We start from the raw sequence: 27,917 nt of genomic DNA, 5'->3' as shown, positions 1-27,917 counted from the left end.
AGAAAAGAATAGTTCCATATATACATTATTTTTTCACATACAAATCACTGACAGGGAAATGATCAGTGTACTTTTTTTTTTTTAATGTTAGCACGTTTCTCACATTAAACAAAACATACAAAACCAAAAGATAATATTTCTTCTTAGTTTTTTTAGTGTATCAACACTTTATAGCAAGGCTTTTTTTTAATCAATTTCCTACAACATTAACCATATATTATTGAAAAAACAAGTTCCTGAGCACATATCTACAACAGTAAGTTTCCTAATGCACACATTTGTCTTTCTGTAACTGTTACAAGGCATACATTAGGGTATTTAGGCCATGGGAAATAATACTGGTTTCTGTATTAAAAATTAATCTAGACCCTGATGAGATACTAACTGAAGGTCAAGAAGATGTGTAAGTAGAAAAAAACAAAAACCATTCATTTCAAGAATGCTACATGAACACCTTCAAACACAACTTCTTTAAAGTGGTTAAATACAACAGTAGCATAGCTGAAATTAATGTCTTCTCATTATATTAAAAGCTTATATTAATTTCCCTCATAATTGGTTGAAAATTACATTTTTCCTATTTATTCCACACTGGTTTAAGGTAAAACAATGATGTAATAATTTTTCTGCTCCATCAATCAAAAAAATTGACCATTAACCTATAAATCACAAGTCATATTGAAAAGCTTTAGACACTAGATGGCACTCTTAAAACAATCATTATAGTAGAAAACTTTATTATAATAAGAGAAAGAAAATCGAATGTTGCTAAGAAAGGCCAGTATGGTTTTTTATATACACCTACATATATATACACTAAACACAAGTGACATTAAAACAGCATCAGTCTTTCAAATAACTGTCTAGATTAATAAGGTCTCTGTACAGTTACATGAATATGACGTAATTATTTAAAAAGCAAAAAAGGTTTTCATTTGATAGATCTAGTTTATTGATTTTTTTTTTTAATTGTACATGTGTATATCAAATTTACTATTTTCTATCATCCATCACTGGAGCAAACCAATTGTCTCAAAAGAGGCAGTAGAAGAATAAAATCAAGTCCACCTGACATTAAAGATCATAACAATGTTTGTTGAAATATTTTTAAATCATTACATGACTTTGTCTAAGAACAACAGTGGCTCAATGTAATAGTACTGTTGTTTCTCTTTAATTAATACACCTGCCACGTAGTTCCTAATTTTTATTTTTTTTTTTCATAAATCTTGACATCATATAAGTTGAGACAGGTTCAATACCGTAAGTACAGCTCTGTGGAAAAGTTATATAGCAAAGATGCCATTGAGGAGATCAGTCAAGAGTTAGTCTTACCTGCTAAATCCATAGTTACTAGTACTAACTATAGTACTTCTTTCAATATTAAACAGTACCTTCATATGCATTTGAGTTGTTTTTATTCTCCAAAGGAACCATCTTTTCCTAGCCACTCTCGCTACTCAGACATACACATTCACCTTAAAAATCACTTCACCCCTGAATTTTTTCTTCTGGTTGACCTTACTGGACATAATCAGCTTTTCTGCTCATTATCACACTGTGTAGAGCTGCTAAATATTTAGGTAAATTCTGAAGAGGCTTCTGTCTCCAAAGTATATTATTCTGTAGTTTCCATCTGTTAAACACCTGTTCTGACAAATTATTCCAAATCCATCACTCAGGACAGCACAAGTAAAACATTAACCTTTTCACCACATTGGTACTCTCAATAGGTATACCAGCCCTTGTCCATTTTCATCCAGAGCAGCAGCTCTGAAGTACTGTTTCCCCACAGAAAATAATAAAGTATTAGACTAAAATAAAAAATAAATATTTGAAAAATGCCCAAATAGAGGTACTACTTAATCAGGCTACTGATTAAAATTACAAATATACCCTGCCATGAAAACTGGCAGATGAAAGAGTGAACGCCATCAATGTAAATTCTCCTCCAATCTGTTGAACCAATCTATTTCTACCCAGTAGCAATGAGTAATAGATAGCAGCTGTCAGTCAGTTCCACAGACAGTAACTGATTGAAAAGAATGACTTTTTGGTTATTGGTCTGCTCCGTAATCAACCTAGTAAATGCCACATCTGACAACACTATCCTATTAATCCACCTGTCTCTTTGAAGCTTGAAATTCAACTTGAAATTTGTCTGGTTAAACTCAACTATTCTTACCCTCATGTATACAACTATCACATACATAAGTCACCAAACTAGATAAACCAATACTAGGATCTTGCTGAAACAGGATAAGCAGATGTTGTCCAGAGCTACACACTCCATTCTCTTGACAGGGTCAGAGAACAGAAATATGCATGCAGCCCACTTCATTTAGTTTATAGTATCTTAATTAAAGTCACTCCTCTCAGTCATTTTTAAGTAAGGCTCTGGATTTTAGACTGCAGCAAAGGTATACTCAGGAAAGGTCTGTTCTTCTAAATGCCTTGAAGAGAACCTCTGGAAGACAGCTGGGCCAGACAGCTTGAGGGTGGTTACTAACTTCTTCAAAACTCAAAGTAATTTTTTGTAAACATACACAGTAATTTACCACTACTCAGCTGAACTATGCCAGAGAGACTGAATTATTTTTCTGAACCTAAATGAACTTCTACAAAGACAGAAAGACACAAAACCAGTGACATTCATTATCTACTTACACAGAAGCACTGTCCTCGCTCTGTAAAATCAGAAAAGTTTGCAGAATTGATTGAGAACAAATAATTTTGGGAGAGGAGAAAGGAAGAGCCAAGACTTTCCCTCCTCTCAGCCAGAGCAGTAAATTAACGTCATTCAGCTTGTAACCACAAAAGTGCCCATGTAAAGGACACAGTAGAAATGTGCAACTGCAGCTAACAGGGAACCCAGGAAATTACTTGTTTTGCAAGTGGCTCAGACCTAGATAGGGTCAGTTGGTCTTGGTACGACATGCTGAATCAGTGCAATACCCTCTAGTCCCATTACTCATTATAGATTCTTCAAAGAGGGACTCCGATTCGGTTCTTTCGTGTATTCTCCTTCCTCAGGTAAAGCCACCTCACACAGGTATGGAAGTGCTTAAAATAAGCTTAGATGGCCTACGAGATGGGCTCTCTACTTAAGACTGTCCAGTAAAACACAAGTTACTGTACTCAGTGGCTAGCAGTCCTCCAGTACCTGCCTGTAATTATCTACTCAGGAGCTCAAAAGGACAAAAAGGTTCTCCAGTAGCTGTCTGCAGAATTGTACGATTTGCCTCCAGAGAAGAAGACTCCACAACCTCCCTGGGCAGCCTGGTCCAGGCTCTGGCACCCTCACTAAGAAGTTTATTCTCATATTTAAGTGGAACAAGAAGAGCCTGGCTCCATCCTCGGGACACTCACCCTTTACATATTTAGAAACATTAATGAGGTCACCCCTCAGTCTCCTCTTCTCCAAGCTCAAAAGCCCCAGCTCCCTCAGCCTTTCCTCACACGGGAGATGCTCCACTCCATCAACTTTGTTGTCCTGTGCTGGACTTTCTCCAGCAGTTCCCTGTCCTTCTGGAACTGAGGGGCCCAAAACTGGACACAATATTCCAGATGCGGTCTCACCGCAGAGAGGGGAAAAAGAACCTCCCGACCTATATCCTTGCCGCCATCGACTACAAGTCGTATTCACCGATAAACACCTCAGCAAGCAGCTTCCAGCCAACTCTCCTTCACAGAACAGAGAACTAACGGCAAAGGGGAAGGAGGACGGTCGGGGAAGAGGCTCAAATCAGGGACTGCGCAGGGGGGCAGCCAAGCCCCAGCGCTCTCAGTCGGGGAGGACGCTCGGCCACCCCCTGAGCCGCCCGCTCCCCCTCAGGCAACCCCTGCGCGCGCCGCCCCCTTCCCGCCGCCGCACTAACGGCCACAGGCGCCGCGAGACAGCTCCCAACGGCTCCGTCCCCAGCGCGAGCCGGGCGCCGCCGGCCGCTTACCCGCCCCGCCCGCCGCGCTCTCCTGGTCCTGCCCAGCGCCGGCACCGCCACTTCCGCCCCGGCCCCGGCCTTTCCTGCGCGCTTGCTTGGCCGGGCCCCGCCCCGGTTCCTCACGCTTCTCCCCGCCAACAGCGCCTGCCCGGAACCGCCTCCTCCGGGCTTCGGTTGCGCGGGGGAACCGGTGCGGCGGCGGACCCGGCTCCGGGCGGGGAGGCTGGAGGTGGCTGTGGCTGTCCCCGTGCACCTTCCTCCTCTCCGGTAAGAGCACAGTGGGTGTTTGCGCGGGGGCTGAGGAAGAGGGGAGCTGTTTCCCCCAGTCCTGGGGCGAGCGCTGTGTCTCCCTGTGGCGCGGGGAGGGGGCTGCGTTGGCCCTGTGGGTGTTGCGGTCCCTCCTGCAGATGTCTAAAGGGAGGGAGCCTCCTGGTCTTGAGGAAATCGGCCGGGAGGGTCCCTGGAGCCGTTCCGGGCGCTGCCGGGGCGGGAGCAGCTGCTGAGGGGCAGCGTGTCCGGCGGGCGGTTCGCAGCTGAGGGCGTTGGGCCGTCTGGAGTTGCCCAGGGCGGGAGGCGCCGGGTCCTGGTGCTGGGCTCCGGTGTGAGAGAGAGTCGAGAGAGGTTCTCCTTCCCTTCTACTCTGCCCTGCTGAGACCGCATCTGGAATATTGTGTCCAGTTCTGGGCCCCTCAGTTCCAGAAGAACAGGGAACTGCTGGAGAGAGTCCAGCGCAGGGCAACAAAGATGCTGAAGGGAGTGGAGCATCTCCCGTGTGAGGAAAGGCTGAGGGAGCTGGGGCTCTGGAGCTTGGAGGAGACTGAGGGGTGACCTCATTCATGTTTACAAATATATGAAGGGTGAGTGTCCTGAGGATGGAGCCAGGCTCTTCTCGGTGACAACCAATGATAGGACAAGGGGCAATGGGTTCAAACTGGAACACAAAAGGTTCCACTTAAATATGAGAAGAAACTTCTTCTCAGTGAGGGTGGCAGAGCCTGGCCCAGGCTGCCCAGGGAGGTTGTGGAGTCTCCTTCTCTGGAGACATTCCAACCCGCCTGGACACTTTCCTGTGTAACCTCATCTGGGTGTTCCTGCTCCATGGGGGGATTGCACTGGATGAGCTTTTGAGGTCCTTTCCAATCCCTAACATTCTGTGATTCTTTAAGAGACTTAGTTTTGGTGCTGTAATGAGGCGGGGGTGATAACAGGAACAAAAAAAAACCCCTAGATCTAATGTAGCAAGACCAGGCATAATGTGAAAGAAACCCAACAGAGAAACAAGAGCTCTGTAGAGACTGCGCATGAGGCAAACTGGGATGTCCTTGGCTTGCAAGCTGGGGAAGCAGAATATTCTGCTAAATGAAGGAAGAGCTACATGGCTTTTGCTGGGTAGCAGCACAAAATGACAACATGCATGCTCAAGAAGTTAGGCCAAGAAGCCAACACTGGGGGGACACCAGTCTGTGGAGACCCCGATGAAGACTCTTGAATACCAAAGATGGACTACTGGTGAAGGGCGGGGTTATGGAAATAATTTATGTTTACAGCATTAACTAAGTGGTAGGGACAAATGAATGTGCAATAGGTGTATGTAATAAATACCAAGAATCACGCACACGCTAGATTAGAGGAGCAATCCTCCAAGCGGCGCACTGTAATAGAATGCTGCTTTTTGACACTTTCAACACAGTGTTAAAGAGTCTTTTTGCTGACTTTTCGGTATCATTTTCTGGCGACCCAGATGGGACTCAAACCCAGTTTTTGGTGCTATAATGAGGCGGAGAGTTCCGCTTCTCCCTTGCAATAGGGACCGGCACCAGGTGGAGCTCCAGAATGAGTCAGCACTTGCCTGCAGGTGGGTATAGAAATTCAGAAGAAACAAACCCAGCAAATAGAGGTGATGTATGTGCAATACAGGATATGTAAGTTTCAACCACTGTATAGAATATTTTTAGATTAAAAGATGGTGGAGTTTTTTTTTTTAAGCGTTTTAGTTTTAAAGAGCGAGTTTCAGATGTGAGGCTTTTTCTTCATCAGGGAGAAATTTGTGGAAAATATGATTGAAAGGATCAGGTCGTGGCTTTGCTGTAGCTAATTCAGAAATTCACTTTTCAATGAAGTTTGGTTCTTCCACCGAGAAATCACCAGGAGGATGATATCTAGGGAATTTGTAAACCTGATAAATTTCAGTAGGCATTAAATTAGGGAAAGGTGAAAACAGTAATGGAGATATAATCACTTTACTAGTGACTTAAACCAGTGAACAGTGACATCTGTTTGAACACCATCTTCAGGTCTGTTTTTGCAGAATATTGGCACTTGGTGGTAGCATGGTTTAGCGAATCTCAATTGCGTAGATGTGATTATCTCATTTATTTGAATAAATTTTTTTTATCAAACTGATGTTTGTGGCAACACAACTGATTAATAAAATTGTTCCAGTTAATACATTTGTCCAGACTACTTAAGTGTGTGAATTTTGAAATGTCCCTCATGGGAGATAACTAAGAAATTTTGTTGTCATGAGTCAAGTCCTCATTAAGATAATAAAACAAAAGCTGAAAATTGAAGTTCAGTTTTTCCTACTTTTAAGATTTTCCTTAATCTACTATATCAAGAATTACCATAAATCTGAAAGTGATCTGGAAAAGGCATTGTTAAATAAGCAAAATCTGCCACTATCACTGTTATTAGATTAGTCAAGAAGAGATAAAATCTTGAGCTACAGAGGAATCCAAAGGGGGGAAAAAAGGTGAATTGATACTATAGTTGTGTAATTATTAGTTGTTAATGAACACAGTGCAGTGCATTGGAAGGAATTTTGTGCTACTGATTCACATTACTGGGGTTTAAGTTAACTGCTGAAGATGTTGAAGATAGCTGAAAAGGATATGTGACTGAAAGTCCTTTTAGTCATTGGTGTCAGTAAAAAATACAAGTATTGCTGAGTTTATAAAGAATGGGTTTGATAATAGCATTGCATTATAAATTAAATGTGCAGTTTCTTGGAAAAATATCTTCAGTTTTACACCTGTCTCAGAAGATAATAGAAACAGGAGTTCAAAAACAGGTTGATTAAAATATGGTCATACCTGAAAATCTAATGTAAGTAAATCCATTTAAATGAAACTAATGATGAATAAGATAATACATTAATAGGCATGCAAAATAATTGCTGACAAATAAATGAAAAGGCCTCTGACACCCAGGAAATCATTATTAAGTCTATTAAACTAGAAGACCATGTATTCTGTAAAGTGCTCAATTAAGTTTGTATGTATGTGTCAGAAGACAATAGTATGCTCAAGAAAGAGACTCAAAAAGATACCCACATTCTTAGGCATTTTAAGACAATCCACTAATTAAGGTGGGTTTTTTTTTCCCCAACAGGGATTTAAGCCACTCAGAGTAGTCCACATTGGAGGTTACTCGATGATTACCAGCTATAGGATTTTTAATATCATCTTATGTACTTCAGAGAGTTTTGTTGCCTCATATTTGGTCCTGTCTACCTATCATCAAGCAGTTCTTACACAAGAGTGAAGAGGTGTCAAAAAGAGACATAAGTCGAGAAAGGTACTTTCCGGGCTGGGCTAATGGGTTAGTGCTGAGTTGCCAGAGGCTGCACTTGAGTTCCTGTGTGTGCTCCTTTCAGTTATTGCTTTGTGTAAAACCAGTTCTGCACTGGGTTCAAGGTTTATAACACAGCCCTCTCATCTCACAGCTGCATTATAAACAGCTACATAAAATGATGGTGTCATGCTCACTTTTTTCCTATTTGTTTTTCCTAAACAACATTTGAATTATTTTGCATACAAATATTCCCCTTCAACAAGGAAGTCAAGGAGTGCTCTTGTGCAGAATAACCTATGGCATCATCATTAAACCACTGCACTATTGTTGCTCCAAGGCTATCAAGTTGTTATATGCCAACTTCACCACCAGAAGAGCATGAATGAACCAGAACACCAGAATGAAAACATGAATGAATGTAATTGGGTCTTAGGTTTATATAATAAGTATCAAACCACTGTTCTGATCTGTAAACATCTGGAAAAGTCCACTACCAAAAGCAATAATGTGCTTTTTGGACCAGGCCATTTATTGGTATTAGCCTGTTTGATAGTTGTGTTATTGTGGTCCAGTAAGGAGAGCATATTTATCAATCTACTTTTTTTAGATTATGCTATTTTTAAGACAATATTTGCCCAAACTGAGCATACTTGAATTGTTTAATAAGCCCAGTTCTCTCCCTTCTCATGAAAAATTTCCTGTGATATGTTAGTTATAACTGCAGTAGGCTGTGAAACTAATTTATTCTTGAGAACAGAGAAAAAATTGCTGCAATTTCATATACAAATAAAAAAAGTAAGTACAGAGAACCATTTTGAAATTTGGATTTTAACAGTTCCTTTACAATGGATATCTTTAAAAAACATAGAACTAGTTGTAAATCTGGAAAGTGTTACCTTCAGAAAGATGAAAATGGAGTTAGTATGCTTACATTTGTTCTCTAAATACTACAGACATCCTGAGTTGGTTGCTAATGACTGTTGAGGCTACCCATTCCTTATGTACACAAGTATATGTTCCTAAAAGAAGCCGCAGAAAATAACCTGAAGGATTGTTATAGCAAGAAATCCCTCCAAATTTTTGAAATTGGTGGTTTAATTCTGCTGTTTTCATTCAACAGCGGGTTTAGCAGAGGCCTAATTTAAGATTAAATGGTACTGGAGCTTGGAAAGGCATATTCACAGAACAAAGAAATAGAAGAGACAGCCTACCCACAGAACTCAGAAACAGCCTGAAAATTTATCAGGGATAGATGCATAAAAGAAAAGAGGGTATGTGCCTTCCACATACATTAAATTCACTTTCTGTAAACCTGAGAGTCTGAGTTGGCTGGATGGGGCTTGCACCACAGTCTCTGCTTGATCAGTGAAAAAGTAGAGTAACTGATGTGTGGTACTTACTAGCAGAAGTTCTGTGGCCACCAGAAAATGATTTGACAAGTAGCAAAGATTAAGGAAGAGGCTCTTTAAGAGGATTCTTAACTCTCTGCTGGGTCCATTGATAAAAATCCCTATGAAGTCTACTGTATGTCAAACTCCTTGATGATCTTAGTTGAGCAATTCTCTGGTGTCTCGTGACAGCTCAGCATGAGATAAAGGTTCCTGGAGACTTCTAGGCAAGTGTTGAGGGAGCAGGCTGCCACTGCTGGTGTTTTGGCCAGAGAGGTAAAAGTTCACCTTGTTGAATATCAAAAGGAATTAATCAGACAAAGCCCTGAAAGTGCCAGCTGTAAAAGCTGTCCAGGCAGTGCTTTTGAGCAGAACTGATAAAAGCCCTTTCAAGAATGTCTTCTAGATTGCTGTATTAAAAAAAAAAAAAAGTCCTGATGTGTTTCAAATGAGATTTGAAGGGATTATTATGAATACTACTTCTCATCCATTTTGGAAAAGAGCAGGAAACTTCCCTTTCTATGTTATTTCTTAAATTATTACTTTTTAATCACTGTCCAGGCTAGGCAGATATCTATCTTTGTAGGGACAACTTCTGATGTAAATGCGATTTCTTAGAGCTTTTGTTAAAGAAATTAACAGAGAAGGCTTCGAGGTGCAGGATTGTATTGCTGTGAAACAGACCTTTTTTAAACTTATTCTACCCTTTTCCTCACTATGGCCTCTTAGAGTTCTGGATAGTCATTACTTGACATGAAAACCTAGGCTATCACAAGGAAACTTAGATAAATCACAATCTGAGTTATAAATTTTCTCATGGTTTCAGCTAAATTTAAAAACGGACAACATTTTTTTTCAGGTTTTTGAGATATATATATATATATATATAAAGTTGTATACTAGATGGTTTATATTTCTTAAATTGTATGTTACAAAGGGCTGTTCTTTTCAAAGTTTCAAAAGTTAATTTTTCTACAATAACAGTTTTTCTTTGTTATTCTTAAATTACCAATGAGATAGAAATCACTGTATGTGCAAATAATGTTAAGAAGAAGGGTATTAATTGCTTTTCCTGAAGTTTTACTTATTTGGCATACTTTTCAAGATTCTGTATGTATGGAATATCAAGAATATGGATTATTTGTTCCATTTATGTAAGCATGGTTAGCTTAGGTTTTGAACATCAGATATGCCAAAGAGCAGATTTGACAGCATTTCAGATGTAGAGCCACATTCCAGTTCTACAGCTCTGAAGTTCACAATCAGTCATCTTCTAATGATGATAATTAATTCACATACTATCCTTGCTGTGACTTAATGTAATTTCATTTTACAAAAAAAAACAAACACCTTCTGTGAGATAGTTAGCCACATGCTGTTTGAGTTACATTCCACATTAATATAGTTTTAATTGTTTTTTTTACCTCCAAAGATAACACTATGGCTGCTACAGTGAACTTGGAGCTTGATCCCATTTTTTTGAAAGCCCTTGGCTTCTTGCATTCAAAGAGTAAGGACTCTGCTGAAAAGCTGAAAGCACTTCTTGATGAGTCTTTGGCCAGAGGAACTGACTCAAGCTATCGTCCATCTCAGAAGGTATTGGTGTTAAAGAGCATGGGTCATTTTTTTATGGCTTTTTAAATCTCCTGGTATTCCTTATTCATCTTTTAGAGCTGAAAAGTTAAAAGAGAATCAGAAATTGAGGAAAAAGTATAAGGAATTATGGAATGTCCATATTCATAGTTCTTCTTTTATGCAACATAATCCGGTTAATTGAAGTTAATGGAAAAAGAAAATCTCTTTATTATGGTGATGTGCCAAGACCTGTAAAAGAGATATTCAATACTATATTGCAAGTGTCATGACTTTGTAATAGTACTTTTTGTATTCACTTTTGTATTGGTTTGGGCATTTTTCTTAGTAAGCTATCATACATGTTATCTAAGACAAACCCAAAATTACGGATTTCTCCAGTTACAATCAGAGCAAAAAGGCCTTTAAAGTGCACATTATTTTTGCCACAGATAAATATCAAACAAAACAAGATATTTACTTGTAAAGCTGGATCTCTCTTCTTGAAGTTCTGTTGGTGAATTCATACAAGAATGAAAAACACCAAATGGTTTAAAGCAGAAATGATTTGCAGGCGGAAACCATCACCATCCAATAGATAAACATATTTTTTTTTCATCTTCTGAAAACTGCTGAAACACCTGCTAGAGAGAATATTTGAATTGGAGATTAGTACACAGAAATAATCAAGCAGAGACATCCTTATAGTGTTATATATTGCCATATGGATAATGAGGTGGTGTTCTCTCCTAGGATGCCTAGAAGTCAGCCTGGTGTGTTCTAATGATGGTCCGTACGCTGACACATTAGTAATACCTAATTTGTATGTGTATGTGTTTCCAAATAACTAAAAGGCACTATTACTGCTACTGTGTGAGTAATGTTTTTAGTGACCTTTCTGTTCAAATTGTTAACTCCCTTAAACCTAAACTGTAGCTCCCTCTAACACAGGTCTCAAAACTCTCAGGAGCACTCTATGTCAGAGCTCAAAGAAGCATTGGTTTATAGTTTAAAGAGGAAGCAGGAAGCTAAATAATAGTACAAAGAGGCTTGAGAAGCCAATTCTAGTAAACAGTTTGGCTGGCAGTCACCTGCCCTCAGTGAGACTGAGGCTCAGGCCAGAGGAGGAAATCTTTTGTTCCCTTCTTTTCAGTGTGCCTCCAGTATCAGCTGGACTTTGCTGCTCAGTAGTGGAAAAAAGTACAATAATTCCTTTCCTTGCATTCTCAGAAAACAGGATTAATTTGTGATTTTCCGTAAAATCCAAGAACAGAGTAAGGAGCACAGGATTACCACAGTCAGGCAGATGAGGAGATAAGGAAACTTGGGAGATCTAAAGCTCAGGGCTCAAGACCCGACCCAGCATTCAGCAGAGAATTGCCCATTCTTACCAGGCTGAGGGGCAGTACCTTCCTAATGCACACTGCTGTGATTAATCACTCATTTACAGACTCACTTGTTTATTATCCATTGCTGACACTAACACATCATTAATAAGAGCTACTGATTTCTGTTGAGATCTAAATGTTATTAATCTGATAGGTGAGTATAGACTGAGATTAAGCAGAGATCAATAGTTTTCTCAATGAGGGAATGAAGTATTGATATCTAGTGATGTAAGTGTCAACTTATGTTTTCATCTTATATTGAATTTTGTTCTCAGAACTATCTGAAAATTTGTGTTCATTACCTCTTTGAGTTTTAAAAGCAGAAAAGTTATCTTTTTTAATTAATGTTCCAAAGAGCATCTGTATTTGGAAAAAGAGCACCTTTTCTTCTGGAAGGTGAGTGATAAGGGAAAGTCTTAATAATTGACTGCAGCTTAAACATGCTAATTTGTCAATGTGGTGTGAAAATATTTTAGAAATTATTTTTTTTAAGTGTATGTATAGGTGATCAATGCTGTATGACATTTTGTTTGCCTAACCTATTACCTAACTAATTGTAAACTAGTAAGTAACTCAAGTGTGGGGTTTGCCTTCAATTTTTGTGTCTATTTTTAGGAAGTAGAGCAACCAAAAGTATCTGTTACCAAACCTATTTCCAATAAGCAAGAGGCTAAAGCTGCTTCTAGTTTGCCTTCTGGCAACAGCAATGGCAAGCCCACTGCATCAGAAAAGGTGAAAAAAGAAACAGAAAAGAGACCTGCTGAGAAAGTAAGTAATTTTTGTTCTCTAATGAAATAACTTGGTTAATAAACTTGAAGATGTTTTAGATAAAAGGTCTCCTTTTAACTTGTGTGGGTCAACTCATCTCATGCAGCCTGTGAGCTGCATTATCCAACCACGTTGCCATTTTGGCAATCCAGCGAAAGTCTTGCTATAATTATTCTGTGAATGTTTTCCCTGGTCATTGCAGAGGGATTGGACTAGATGACCTTTAAAGGTCTTTTCCAACCCAAACCACTCTGTGATCCTATATTTTAAATATCCTGATAACAGGAGGTTACAAAAACGTAGCAAACTGAAATGCGGGATTCCCAAGCTTTTTCAAGGATTTTGATGCTAAGTACAAAAAGTGAACTTGAGCTTCTAGTTCATAAATGTTTTGAAGAAAATTTGTTGTGTTTGTTCTGTGTAAAGTACACCTTCTTATGCTACTTAATCTAATTGTTCCAGTCATTTTCTCAGTTTAATAATATCCACTAGCTTTTTGCAATTTCACATTCTCTGTGTGTATGTGTGTAATAGATCAAAGGGGATAGCACTGAAGGAGCCGATGCACCAAAGAAGCCCAGACTAGAGAAGCAAGAGGCTCGTTCATCTCCTATTACGGTTCAGACAAGCAAGGATCTATCCATGCCTGATTTATCTAGCTTTGAGGAAACCAGTGCTGATGACTTTGCTATGGAAATGGGATTAGCGTGTGTTGTTTGCAGGTAAGTCAACATTGCTTCACTGCAATTGTGTAGTTACCTTTCTTTTTTTTTCTGTGTACCTATTGAGTTAATGCTTCCTGTAGTTTTTATCTTGGAAATCACTTAAGCACATAAAGAAATAGTAATACCTGTAAGCATCCTTCATGAATAAGAATTGCTTCTTGAAAATTGAACCTTTAATGAGAAAACCAACTTTTCTTCAGGAAGGGTCAAATGACAAATAAAAAACTAGACAAGATACAAAAACCTGTCATGACAAATACTGATTTTGAATTACTGGGAAACAAGCTAAAATATTAATAGCTAATGACAAGCATTTACAAAAAAGAAAACTGGTTCTATAGTGGAAACATTTTTTAGTGGCATTATTTTGAGATTTATGTGTGTTGATCCTCTTTTTGTAATCGTTTGACATTAGTTTACACATGAGCCTATTTTTCCAGTTAACAGCGTAAATGTGTCTTGCAGTCAAGACAGGTTCTTTTTCCTTTTCACTAAGGGCTCAAAAATTTGGTCTTAGTAACATTTTGCTAACAATACATTTAGTGTTAACAGAAGTTAAAATATGCTTTCAAAGGCATCAAATCACTCCAATCAGGATGTGGTTTCACACATGATTTCTGTCCTTGTAAGTCCCAACTGCTGCCAAAAGGAGCAGTTTGGCTCTCCCAGTTGTACATCTTTCCCTGTCCTGTTCAGGGGGTGTTCATAGCCAAAAGTTTTATATTTATATTACTTAAGAAGCCATATTAACAATAAGAACCCAGCTGTGGGTTCACAAATGCAAAAAACTGCATTTGAATATTAACTGTTCCTTTTTTATGGATTTAAGAACTAGAGACATTAAATGTTTCTTCAAGATTTGCTAAGTGTCAAATGTATTTTTACAGTGATTAGGAGTATTGAACATTGATGCCTATTATGTTTTTCTTGTTCTTTTATATCAAGTTAGGCTTAAGGAGAGAAGGAGTATTAAAATAACTTCACCGTCTCCAATAGCTGCAGATCTTAGAAAAACAAGACTCACTGGTTATAAAGCTTCTCAGTTATATGAAGAAGAAAAATCATGTGCAGTTTGCAGATGAAAACTCTGGGGAAAAAAGTCTTCTAAAAAGTGTGATTTTGAAAGAATAATTTAGTGTTTAAGAGTACTTTTTTGTTTTCTGAAGGTTAAGAAGTCATTGTGTTTGTTTCTTGGTTGTCATATAATTTAAATATAAGTCTGGTTTAACTTGTTTCTGGGCATTAAGAGTTTGTGGTTTTTTTAATCAATTTGGGATTGTTCTTCGTCCTTTTAAAATAGGGTGAGTCTCCTCCCTTGAGACAGGGGGTTGAAACATCACTGCTTTGTTCTGACCCAGTTTATTTAGGAATAAGAAACAAACAAAACAGCTTTTGAAATATCCTGCGTCTAAAATAATGGGTCCTGGAATTTCAGAAGGGTTTCTCCCTCTGTTTTTAAATAGCCCATGTAGAAGAGAAATCTTTATTAGAAAATGTCCTAGCATCCATATGGACAATATCTACAGACTTCATTTTCCTGTTATATAAAGAAATAAGTTATTACCTTTCCCCACCCATCTACAAATAGAGTTTCCATGGTTACCTGGGTACCTGTTCCTTGGGGATATGAGCAAAAGCAGCTTAGCAATTAAATAGCCTGATTTGTCATCTGAAATAAGAAATCATTAGGAAAATGGTATTTGGCTAATTCACAGACATACTCCCAGTCGTGTATATCGCTAATTTGTCATTTATACAGCGTGATTACTTCTACCAGAGGCCCACACAAAATTAAGTCCTCATCACCAACTTACATGTTTGCTTCAAGGTAGTACTGCACAGTTAATCCTTTCTATTTCGTCTGGCCATGATTCTGGTATTAGCTCAAATTCCAAGTGTCTGGTTGTGTAGTAGGGCCCAAAAGAATGGCTAATAAAACATCTTTTAGTAGTATACGGCTTGGATGATGATGCTTTTAGATCCTGTAGCAGAAAGCGCTCTTACAGGCTTGTTATTGAGAAATTGTTTGTTCTTGAACTGAATTGCTCTATATCTTACAGCAAAATTATTCAAATGTAGACTAGGCTTTTATATGCTAATATAATGAGGAAGTTGTAATTTGGTATACAGTGAAGTATCTATAAAATACCCTGGTAAAGCAAAGCAGGTGAGTCTTTAAATTTCTAATACAAGAATCAAACAGGGCAATCAGAAGTGTCGTATACACATTTAAAAATACAGAGATTTTAGATTTTCTTGAGATAACTTGCCTTTAAAAAAATACAAAATTTCTAAAATATCTGTTAGAAAGAACTCATACAGGAAGAAAAGGCAGACATTCATTTGACACAGGTAGAAAATATATGTGAAAGCAAAAATATTTTTAGTTTTTATCTTAAGCCTCACAAAATTTGCAACAATTGGATAATCCTTTAAGTGCTTTCTCCCCTAATCTGTTCTTAACTGTTTGCTCTGCAGGCAAATGACAGTTATTTCTGGGAATCAGCTAGTGGAGTGTCAGGAGTGCCATAATCTCTACCACCAGGATTGCCATAAACCTCAAGTGACAGACAAGGAAGTGAATGATCCTCGACTTGTATGGTATTGTGCCCGCTGTACCAGGCAGATGAAGAGAATGGTAGGAGTCAGTTTTTTGTCTTATATGAGCACTATTTGAATCCAGCAGGCTATTTCTAATATGTAGATTATTTCATAGGTTGCAGAAATCTTTGGAAGCATGTTGGAGAACAATTTTTCTCAGCAGTGCTTTTCTTGCTACAGCTGTGTTTTTTAATGCAGCATCTCAAAGAGTACTCCGTAATGTGCTGTTTAAACGATACTTTTTAAAAAACGTAAATTGAGTGAAAAATAATAAAATTGGATTATTTTCTACTTGGTAGGCAGCAGTTGAAAACTTATTTCAGGTGATTAAGTTTTAGTATGTGTCTACCAAATAGCCCTGCAGTTTTAGTTTTCTTTTCAACTTTGGACATGAGTGGTTGTTTTCCTGTAAGAACAGACTGCAAATTTCAGTCCAAATCTGAAGTGCTGAGCATTCTCAGACTTGACAATAAGCTGATAGTAGCATATTCCAGAAAAAAAAATCCCTTTATTTTCATTGATCTGCGTGTTAATTTCTTGACTAAACAGACTAATTATTTCTGATCCCACAGGATCCCACTCATCTCATTGTGAGAAACAAACCTCAGAATAAGAAAGCACCTTTGGGTGCATGAAACACTAATGATTAATTTGCACGACTTTAGTTCTGACATTTTAAAATCAAACCCTTTTATGCAGCAGAAAATGTGTTCTGTTTTGGAACTGTTCTATGATAACTTAGCAAATTGTTATCTGTTGAAATGGCTCTACTAAGAAACAAGAAAAGAAGGCAATGTAAGATCCTGGCCTAGGAGTTATCTTCACTGACTGAAGTACATGATTATTCTGATGATCATCAGGCCTTGAACTCAGAGGAGTGTTTGCTTGAGGTCAGTTATTGCACAGGGTAGCCACTGCAGCCATTCAACGTTTCCCTTCAATATGCCCTTTCCTTTTTTTTGTTTCGACATAAATTCTACCATGTTATCTGCCACTACTTAGCAGACTCCTGCAGCCTGCATCCCAGTACTGCTGGATTATAGCCCTGTCTTCCTCCAATTCACCTGTCTTTGCCTTATTTCTGTGAAGGCCCAGTGCTTTCCTGTTCCCTAAGTGTTAATACTGCTGCTCTATCCACGCTGAAATAGCAAGTCTTGTTCAATATGCTTTTTGGCTGGACTCTGTCCATAGTACCATACTCAGCACTACCTCCACATCCCCTGTTACCTTATTTCTCAGGCATTGTTCAGCTTGAAATTGTAAAGGCTAGACTGCAATCTGATAATGCTCAAGTTGACAGTCAGGGCAGTCAATGTTTTAACTAGTTTGGGGCATTCTTTTCTACCACTTACACAGGCTCAGAAGACACAAAAACCACCTCAAAAACCAGCTCCTGCAGTTGTTTCAGTTGCACCAGCTGCGAAGGATCCATTGGTCAAGAAGCCAGAAATTAAGTTAAAACCTGAGAACCCACCAACAACTTTTCTAGCATTTAAGAGGACAACAGAGGTCAAGGTAAAGTAGCTTAAATTTTCCAAAGTAAGAGTTTATATTTTGCTGCATAGATAATAATTTTTTCAATTAGACCAATCTTTTCTTACAAGAACCATGAATGAAAATAGTCTGCTATAATGTGTGTCCTCAGTAGTACTATAGCATAGTGGGTTTGCATTAACACTAAAGGAATGGGAAGTAAAATCTCAGTTCAGCTGAGTCCCTAAAGCATCCAGCTCTTCACTATGTTTTTATTACAAAGGAGAGAATAGAATTTACTGTAGGGATTTTTTTAAATGGTATTTTATACAGGTAGAAATCCTCATAATTGTATAGATTATACGATTTGTTCTCTGTGGTCAAGTTAACATATACGTGTTTTGGTAGTTAGAAGGCTTCTCCCCACAGTAATAGGGAAGCTCTAGCTGACTCTGTGAGAGGTTTCTCCTTCTCATATATGTTACTTCATGTTGCTGATTCTCAAAATTATTTAATAAATATTGTCACCAGTTTGTCAAAGGTGGTAAACCAGAAGCAGCATAATAAATAACTTAGTCTACAAAGCATGACCCTAACCTAGGAAAGCACATCTGTAACTCGGAGTCAAAGTAATTTTTCATGTACTCAAAGTTATGCTTGCCATTTTTCTGTCTGGATGCAAACCTTCATGAGTAATATTATATGATGGCTATTGCTCAAGCATTTACACTTAACTCTGCTGAGGTGAAAAAAGCTATTTATTCCTATATGCCTAGCGGGTTGTAAATGTGATGCCTGATTTCATCAATCATCTTTACTGTTTAGAAGCAGTCTGGATATATATGGAAAGGGTATTACTTGAATAGAGAATTTTAATTTCTGTTTTGACTCTGATGTTTGATGTAACTCTTTTAATAATTTCATGTGTGTGTTATCCTCAGCTGAAACTTGGGATGAATGGGGTTTGAGGTGTGGGAACTGAAGTTAATGTGTAGCACTTTGCAGGCAAAGAAAACTATGTTTGTGGGACGTTTGTCTTTTGCACTGCCAGAAAGGGAAAAATAAAGGAAAGAAGTCAGTGACTTTAATTTTCTGTGGTACAGGCTGCTAGGAACCAAGAGGGGGAAAGGGAAGGGAAGGATAGGGTAAAGTTTAGATGCACCCACTTTAACCAAAACACTGCAATAAATGCAATACCTGATTGCTTCGGGTCTGATTTTTGTCTGAACATCTGTCATCTTGTTAAGAAGTGACACCAAGTGATGACAGTAAACAATAAAGGTGGTGGGTTGCCTTCTGTTTTTATACTTCACAAATTTGGGCTTTTTGTAGTTACTACAGTTAAACCAACTTTTAGAGTTTACAGGGGTTTGCAATGCCATATGTTAGCCTATTAGCTCTATAGAAAAAAGGGATAAAAGGTAACCCTGGTTTTATGTGACTGGGAAATTAAAAGGTGTCTGCACCTGGCATCCTTTCCTTTTCTTGTTAATACTTTTAACTGTAGTGACTAGTGATTAAATATTGCCCACTGGGTGTTCCTGGGAAAATAACTGAAACAGAGGCTCAATGTATTCCTGCTGCAATGTGTTACACAAGTAGATGCTACCAAATAAGAATGCTGTATTTACTTTTAGACCTCAGCAGCAGTGTCTGGGAACTCAGCCAGTACAAGTGTTTCCTCTTCAGCAACCAGTGGCCTTACAGGATGGGCTGCTTTTGCAGCCAAAACCTCCTCTGCCAACCCATCGACTGCCAAAATGGGATCAACAGCACAGAGCACCAGTGGGAAACCTGCAGCTTCTTCAAATAACCAGAAACCTGTCGGCTTGTCGGGGTTGGCAACTTCCAAACCAGGACTAGGGTCAAAAATAGCATCTGCCAACAACAGCACAAGCCCTGTTCAGCCAAAACCTCCTCCACCTCTGACACTGGGGAAACCCACTCTTAGCCGGTCAGTGAGCAGCGACAATGTCAGCAAAGCAGGTCTTCCCAGCCCCAGCAGTGCGGCGCCGAGCACCAGCAGCCAGGTGAGCGGTGGGAACGGCAGCACTGGGACCGCGGGTAACAGTGGGGGCAGCGCGAGCAAAACTGTGGCAGATACTGGGAATCAGTCGACCTCCCTGAAAGGCCCGACTTCTCAGGAATCTCAGCTCAATGCTATGAAAAGGTTACAAATGGTCAAGAAGAAGGCTGCTCAAAAGAAACTCAAGAAGTAGTATGGCTGCTTGCTAAATGTCTTGGTTGTGTTCTGTTAAATAGCAGCATTGGTCTTTTTCTTAAAGAAAATTCCCTAGTTACTGGACTGAAATGGTAGTTAAACCAGGGAAGCCAAAACCTATGTTATACAGGAGGTCAAACTTTGATGAGCCTAGTATTCCTTCTGACTTGACAAATCTATTAATTGAATATGTTGGAGGAATTCACTATTATATGCTTCTGATTTTCAGCTCGAAGCACTGAAAGTTGAAATTGTAAAAGTTGGGTATTTTAGAGTCTAAAAAAAAAAAAAAACACAACAGATTTATGTGGACATTTAATAAATTGAACTTATGGAAACTGTCATTCTTAAATGTTATTAATAAAGGTATTATTACTCTGGGAAATCATTGCTGCTTTTCTTTCACCCCATTTTCCAGTACTTAGAATGCTTCACCTGTTGAGTGTTGTCTGTGGTGTACAGAATTAATGAAGTTATCCCAAATTAACTGTTAAACAACATATTCTATTTAAAGTGAGAGTTTTAAGTGGCCTATTTTGTTTTTATACAGCGAGAAACTTCATGGCTTGTGGTGGCGATGATGGTGTTGTAATTCTCTGAGGAAAAAAGAGCATTGGCAAAAGATAAATAGCCCCTAACCTGTAAAATGAGCAGAAGAGAGCCACAACAGGATTTTCAAGCTTTCTTAATCTGTAAAGGACCTTAATATTGTCCTGTTGAATATGAATGGAAAATAAGTGGTAGGCAGTATATATTTACTTAAAAGCACAGTCCGATTGAACTGTGTTGCTTTGATGTGAGAGAGGGAGAAACAGAAGAAAAGGAAAGGAATTGTCCAAGGTGTCAGTAAGTTAGCTTCCTTTCTGGCATACCTGAAACACATAAGCCTTTTTAATCACCTAAGTATTCCATGCTTTTAAGTACTGCTACAAAATTCACAAGTCTTGCATGTGTCAAGGTAGTATTGCCTGCCAACCTGTCTTAGAAAATGAAGCCTCTAGTCTCTTAACTGTTCTACCGTAGCCTGTATGATTATTATTTAAAATCTCTGGAGTAGTTAGTGACAGTGTTGGTCATATTCAACACTTTGGATGGATAAAAACCTTTGTCTAGATCTGTCACCTAGTTTGTAAATGACCAGAGGGGTGTTGTTCCTTTCTAAAAAATATGCCTGTTTTAGCCTTTTCCAACAATTTCTGTAGGAGATGTATACATCTACTTCTGTTTCGAAGTGCGTGTCTTCCTTCATGATAGTCAAAGTAGCAAATGGGTTGTGTATATTCTAAAAGTTCAGCTTCTTTCCCCTTTCTCCCGGTGATTTGTATTTCACAGGAAAGACTCTGCTCAGGCATGCTTTCCCAAAGCTGCTGGAAGACTCCGATTTGAATCTACCAACAAGTGTTGCAGAACAGAGTCACTATGCGCTGTGTCGATGTGTATTAACACTAAGACTTGTGGCAAGCTCCCTGCTGGCCTGCCTAGAGTGTCTGAAGGTTCAAGGGCCTGGGCATGGAGTTTGGGAGGCCAAAGCATTACGATCTGCGTTGGTAATATTCCACTGTCCCTCCCATAGCATTCATGGGACAAAGGATTGGTTTGCTTTGGGCAGGGGGCAGAGGTATTCAGAAACCATTTTCCTTTCTCCTCAGCTTTTTTCCCCTCTACTAGTTTCTTCGTGGATTTGCAAGTGTCTGAAATAGTGATATAAGGTATGTTAGCCGTTAAAATAGGTAAAAAATATCTGTAATAGCGTGGACTTTTAAATAGAAAAGGCTGTTGAGAGATCTGAATATATTCCTTTAGCCCTCCATGAAAATGAGGGTTAATATTTTGCGTTCATAAAGAATAATGAAAAAAATAGGGTTTTTTTTAACACTGCATAGGAAAAGTTTTCTCTTTATGCTGAGTGTTGTATCCCACATGGGAGCTGCCATATCTGTGCTTACATATCTGTGTTGCATTGTTACTTGGTGTCTCAGTTCCAGGAGCAAATGAAGGAGATGCCACGGGTTTATTGCACAAGAGAACCTGTGCGGGGGCAGTTGCATCCAGCCAGCAGCAGAGTCCAAGATGACTCATGGTATCTTGGGTCTTCTGCCTAGCTGCTAATAATTCTACAAACTTGGATGGCATGGAGGGAGGAAGAGGAATTTGTCTCTGTGCGTGGGTATTTTTCAAGCTGAATAAGTTAAGTTCCTGCTTCCAGGGCCTTGGGTGGGATCAGTTTTGTCTCTCTTCATTTTCATAGAATCGTTTTGGTTAGAAGAGACCCTCAGGATCATCGAGTCCAACCATAACCTAACCTAACTCTGGCAATAAACCATGTCCCTAAGAACCTCGTCTAAAAGCCTTTTAAACACCTCCAGGGAGATTTTGCAGAAGAGAAGCCCCCTTCACCACCCAGCCCCAGCACAGTCTTGTGCTCAGCTCATCTGCTGTTGCAAAGGAGGTTTGTAGACGCTGAGGCTGCCTCTCAGGAGCTCCCTGTAGAGACATTTGTGGCTTTTTCCTGACTAGACCCAGCTCTCACACCCACAAGCCTCCATTCATCTATTTCTGCATATCCTGCTGGATTCTGTTACACTCCTTCAAACTTGTCCCAGCCATGTGCAGGTTACTCTTAATTCTTTATCCACCACAACTAAGACAGGTAGTTGAGGAAGTATCGGGTCTTCCAGCTCTCCACTCGCAGCCCGTTTCACAGCTTGTGCTCCCTCTCTTCATCCCAGCGGCTCCAGGTTTTGTTCGACTCTCAAGAACTGGCTCAGGCTGAGCACTGGAAAAGGCTCTAGAGTCTTGCTGTCTGTGACCAGCACTCAGCAATCCTCTCTCCATTACTTCCATGGCAAGGGGAACGTCTCTAAACATGTAAACATTTCAGACTTTCATAGGTAGGTGAAAGCTACAGCTTTTCTTAGTCATCTTGTATTTTTAAACATGTGTCAAGCTGATACATGCAGCTATTTTCCATAAGTAAGATTTAGGCTGAAGTTCCTTAAACATCCAAAGGAACAGTTTCATTTACTCAGGATTGCCTTAGCTACCTGGAGAATTTACAGATTTTCTCAACTATTATTTCCTGTGGAGGAAAGCAGCAAAGGTTTTGTCTTTGTAGTGCCTGCAGCTTCCAGGGCAATTTTAAAGTAACAGCATGAGGAAGAATCCTGAATTTTTATTGCTTTTCGATCAGCCTATCCTTCTTCCTATCTAGCACAGGTTTTTAATAGTGGTATAGTAGGAAAAGACACTGAAGCAGTTTCCATTAGCAAATAAAAAGCATATTTTCTTCCTAAATGTTAATCAGAAAAATGTTGCTTACTCTATAAAGCAGAGTGTGAAGATATATTCTTCTAATGGTTGCAGTGCTCCTAAGTAAAGCGTTCACTCTAGTAGTAAAACCTTTTCCCACAGGACAGTTCAGTAAACTGGCTGCCTCTGTCTTGCCTCTGAATATACAGATAGTTTTGCCTGCGAGAGTTCAGGAGCTGGCATCTGAACTGTGTGTTTTACTTCAGGTAATGCATATGGGGTGAACAAAAGCCAGACAAATTAACCTTTGTTTTTAAGTTGTGGAAGCTAGTGCCATTTAGAATACCTCTGAGACCTGCTTCAAGTGTATCCCGATGTTTTTACATCTATAACTGGCATGGCTTGACTGTAGCTTATCGTCTATTCATTTAGCATAAAAAAAAAATATGCTGTACCTTTTACGCATGCCGATCTCCCTCTAACAAGACCAGGTCTTGCTGGACTTGCTGATATCGCTATGTTAGCAAAATCTGCAGTAGAGCTGCAATTTGTATTGGCAAAACGCTTTCTTCCACAGGAACTTCCCCAGCTTCCTATATGAAATATAAAATCTCCTTCTGTTGGTATAAAAATGTCAGTTAGGATTGTGATTCTTTGAAGTATTATATCAGGAAGGATTTATAGCATAGACCTGGTCTTTTAAATCAAGTGTTTAGCTTGAATATGTAAGATAGGCACTGCTGAAAAATGGAGTAGATTGAAGGGAACATTTGCTTTCTGCTTTGAAGTTATAGTTAGGATGGAATTAACAACTGTATTTTCAGAAAGGAGTCTGTTCCACAGTATTGTTGGACAGAATTTGCACGTCAGGTTGAGGAATCTGGTGTAGGGCAGAAATAAGGAAGGCTTTTCTGAATTTTGAGTAGTATACCTCATATTTAGAAAAAAATAACTGGAAAATAGTCCTGTTATTTTTCTATCCCCAAAGCAAAAGGCTCTGTGATTTAATATTACTTGATTTTTCCTTATCCATTTTATAAATTGGTATGATAATATTTTACTTCCACTTAAATATGGTGTCATAGATGCCCAAATTCTGACACCATAAGTAACGTCAAATGATAAGTTACTCTGGTTCCATGACTGCTTCTTCTGGCCAGACCTGTGGATGCTGGTGATATCTGGGTCTAAGAGGAAAGTTCTAAAGCAAAGTTCTGTGATTTATTTTAGTAACACAAGCTTTTATCTATGACAGCTCGTGACAGACTTCTGGCTGGACACAACAGTAAATAATTGTCACATGACCTCAGGAGCAGCTACAAAAGAACAGAACTAAGGTGACATTTGGAAACTTGAAGTGTATTTTGAAGCTTGCTCAGTATTTTGATAATCTTTGACAAGTTCTAATATGTTAATAGATAAGATTGTGTGCGTATTGGAAGTGCAGGATTTTACCTGAGGCAAGTGTCTATTTCTTCTGCTCTGCTAATTTTGCAGTGACAGAAGGCAGATCTTGGATTCCACATAAAGCTCTTTGCTGCTGGAAAAATTCTTGTTAAAAAAAAAGACAAACCAAAACATATCTTTACAAAAATAGATTTTTATTGTTACAATAATTTAAAAGATTTTTCACCATTTCTGAACGAACAATATTGTGAGAGGAATTATCAGTAATAGATCTACAGGCACAAGGATTTTCATGGCTGTGTTTCCCATTGCAGGTGTTAGGTTTACTTCACTTATCTGCATTTTTACAAGCTATTTTAAAGTGACAGCAAAAGTATACTTTAGTGTTTGAAGGAGGTAATTACTCAGTGAAGCTTCTGAAGATGACAAGTCAGAAGGAATAATTCTTCATTCTGTGTGGACCCAATCTCAGAAGTACTTGCACGTGTTTATTGTCACAATGGTTCAAGTAAGTAAAACGCACATTTGAATAAATGCAAGATCATTCCATTAAACTACAGCCTGTCCCGGCTTCAAAATAAATTAATTTTGTCATTAATTAGAATAAGAAAACTCTTAGAATACTGTAACATTTTCTACATTAAAGAAACGGCTGCAGAAACATTGCATATTCTTGGGAATTTCTGGAGACCTAACATAGCTCAGTTTGTAGTATTTAAAGCGCTATCTTAACAAAAATACGTCTGAGCAAGTCTAATATGAATTGGTGTAAATTTCCTTAATGTAGGAAGGCTTTAGATTCAAAGAGCATCTCTTAATTTTTTGCAACTGTAGTTTGCATTCATCTATTTACAACAAAACATTTGTAACGCATCTGTAATATCAAATGATAGCAGCTAAAACTTTGAATCTCTGAAAGGAAGCAAACCAATCCACCTGGGTACCTCATAAAGTACTTTTCGTGGATCCCAAGTTACAAGGATATAATAAAGTAATATAAATTATCCCGTAATATAAAAATTATTATAGGTTCTAGCTATACACTGTGATTTCATATGGCCTACTAGAAGTTCCCAAATCCCACAGAAGTTCAATGAAACTTAGGTGACCAACTCCAGTAGATTTCATCCTTCATTTGTGTTACTTCAGGATACCTAGTGAATATTTTAGAGAACAGCATGAGTGCGCTTAGAGACACCTTCACAGAGCCCGATTTTTCATGGGCAATGTACTAACACTCAAAATCAGAGCTCTCCCTGTGATTCAAGCTGAGTTCTCAGAGCTAAGACTTCAGAAAGCTCTTTTTTTTTCCCTGACTCTTGCCCTTAGTTAATTTTTACTGTCTGAAATACAAAACTTCATCATTGTGCTTAAATGACTGCATTAAGCCTATAAAGTACAATTCAGTCATTTCTAAAACTGTTTCAGGTATGGCAAAGTGTAGATCATGTCCAAATAAAATGCTCTAAATTATAAGAGAAAACCTTCTTGTGTGCATCTTCCCCTTAATCTTAAAATATAAAAGCCAAAGCAGTGCTAACTTAGTAGGGCAGAGTGAATTGCAGTCTTTCAGTCTATTATTCTAAGCTGATACTCCGTCTCCAAAGCTTTATTTTCTTCATTTAACTAAAGGCAAAGTTTTCTGTAAAAATGGCCACATCCAGCAATAAAATGGATAGAAACCTTTTTCACTTACTATGGAAACAGCAAGATTTAAGTGCATGAGGTGATGTACAGTTAGGCAAAATAACACACTACCTATTATTACTGCTTATTGGATTGCAGTGGCTCACAGAATTTCACATACCAGTTTCTGGATGTCCATCTCGGAGAACTGGAAAAGTTTCTCTATCATATGATTTAATCCAGAACAAGTTTCAGGTTCTCAGCTCTGTGATCTACTGCATTAATCTTCCAAGCAAGATTGAGAACTTTCTTTCCCTTTTTAAGAAAATCATATGAAAATGTGGGACACTAAAGAAAAAGAAACTAGGTTCATTAGTGTAGCAAAACTATTTTTTGTATCAACTGCCCTAACTTTTCTCATCTTTTCTTTGCTGACAGGTTATTTCCTATTATGTCTCGGTAAGGGTTTTGAATAATTTCATCGCCATACCCTGTACTTCAACTATAGGAAGTAGCAATTTACACAAAACCTTTACAACAAGTTCTGTATACCCTTGACCAGCAAAACCTGCCCGTGCCCTTAATTCTAATAGTGTTGTAATTTTAATGGTCAGTTAATAATAAGCAACTATGCAGGAGTACAGAAAATACCTGATGGGTGTTTACCTTCAGTTACACTACCTGCTGTAGGCGTAGTCATTTTTTTGTGATGTTTAGCACAAGACAGTCCTCATTCATCACTAGAGGACCTGGGCATTACTGCATTCAAATAAATTGCAATGAACGCTCAGTTATCAATGATGATGGCAATGACATGTTTTTAGATCGCTATTCAGTCTAGCTCAAGTGTAGGGCACCAGCCTGACTTAAGGGTAACTGTAGTTAGTGAACCTAAAGAAGTATTGCTTGACATTCAGATCCTTCCTTGGGATTTTTTGTTTTGTATGCTCATTGAGGATGCAATGTGAACTATATTAACTTGTTAAAATAGCTTTGGCCATTTTAATGATACTTTAGCAAAATACAGGCCTTCTGACTCCGAATTCTGCAAACAATAAATCATCTCATTGATATTCTTCACTATTCAATCTAACATCAGACACTGAGAATGTAAATTGATGATTTTTATATTTTTTTTCCCCTGGAAGAGAAATTTTCATCCATCTTAAGTCATAACTTATTCACTAGACGCTATGATCCCTGTATCTGACCTAAGGAGTCAGACAGGCAGTAAATAGCCATTGAAAGGCACTGCTTCACTTTACTCCGCCCACTGCAAATCTTAATAAATTTCCCAAGTCTTTTAACACGGGTTTCATTTCACTAGACTGATCTTGTGCTATAAAGCAGTTAGTGTGGAGATGTATGTGGAATTTCAAACCTGAGGTGCATTCATATTGCTATAAAATGTTTCCTACTGTATGAAGTAGTTGTGTAATTAAAAAAAACCCAAAACAACTAACTTCTGTATTTCACAGTACCTGTTTCTTCTGCCCCCTCTTGCTCTTGCCCCATTTCCATACCTTTTTCCCTGGAACCAGCCACGGGTACCACCAAATTTGATATGTTTAAAGTTGAAACGTTCCCTACAGAAATGAAACCCTTTTTCTTTTCCCACTCCAAAAATCTCTGCTGGAAAAAAGGTCATTACAGGAGAGTCCAAGGATAAAAATAAGCAACCAAAAAGCTCAAGTTTTAAGATGTTTCTATGTTCATTGAGATAAGGGTTCAGGAACAATTCAGCCTGAACTACAAAATTCCTGAAGGCTGAGTTTTTCCTTTTTTGAGGCTAATTCTCTTCATCCTGAATATTATTTGCTAAATATCATAGAAGAAAAACATAATTTTAGCTGTGACTTGTAGGTTGATTTTCGACGTAGGACTCTTTGACAAAAGAGAAGATTATGGGGTGGTAGAAAAGCAAGCTCTTCAAGATGTTAATCAGCATCAGGCTTCCTGTTTAAATATTTCCTCCCTCGGGTCTT

At 38.6% G+C, this 27,917-nt stretch overlaps 2 protein-coding genes across 5 annotated transcripts in view; one reads left to right on the top strand and one right to left on the bottom strand.

Moving 5' to 3' along the window:
- GSTCD (glutathione S-transferase C-terminal domain containing) overlaps window positions 1-4,023 on the bottom strand; it is a 47,572-nt gene extending 43,549 nt beyond the window's left edge. The window contains exon 1 of one of the 4 annotated variants that reach the window (XM_082050330.1): window positions 3,951-4,023. Coding sequence is in view for 1 of the 4 variants with exons in the window: in XM_082050329.1 (XP_081906455.1) it covers window positions 1,395-1,406 (12 nt within the window). In the remaining 3 variants the exon portion in view is untranslated. Of the gene's footprint in view, window positions 1-1,335; window positions 1,786-2,667; window positions 3,390-3,950 lie in introns of those variants that run through there. The other 3 variants (XM_082050332.1, XM_082050329.1, XM_082050331.1) reach the window with 3 other exon arrangements.
- A 47-nt stretch (window positions 4,024-4,070) lies between these two features.
- On the top strand, window positions 4,071-20,028 carry INTS12 (integrator complex subunit 12). Its single transcript, XM_082051160.1, has 7 exons — window positions 4,071-4,208; window positions 10,335-10,498; window positions 12,478-12,630; window positions 13,165-13,352; window positions 15,834-15,993; window positions 17,313-17,471; window positions 19,067-20,028. The coding sequence occupies exons 2-7, from the start codon at window positions 10,343-10,345 to the stop codon at window positions 19,646-19,648; spliced, it is 1,398 nt and encodes a 465-aa protein (XP_081907286.1). The 5' UTR covers window positions 4,071-4,208; window positions 10,335-10,342; the 3' UTR covers window positions 19,649-20,028.
- Window positions 20,029-27,917: the final 7,889 nt, after the last annotated feature.

The sequence above is a fragment of the Streptopelia decaocto genome (assembly GCF_964273445.1).
Source record: "Streptopelia decaocto genome assembly, chromosome: 4".
NCBI lineage: Eukaryota > Metazoa > Chordata > Aves > Columbiformes > Columbidae > Streptopelia > Streptopelia decaocto.
Note: the sequence above shows the minus strand (reverse complement) of the source record. Positions and strands in the feature narration are given on the sequence as shown.

Excerpts from the sequence above, each read along its gene's own strand:
- INTS12 (XM_082051160.1), top strand. The coding sequence starts at position 10,343 with ATGGCTGCTACAGTGAACTTGGAGCTTGATCCCATTTTTTTGAAAGCC. Across the intron at positions 13,353-15,833 it reads TTAGCGTGTGTTGTTTGCAG|GCAAATGACAGTTATTTCTG; the intron begins GTAAGTCAACAT and ends TTTGCTCTGCAG. Across the intron at positions 15,994-17,312 it reads CCAGGCAGATGAAGAGAATG|GCTCAGAAGACACAAAAACC; the intron begins GTAGGAGTCAGT and ends CCACTTACACAG.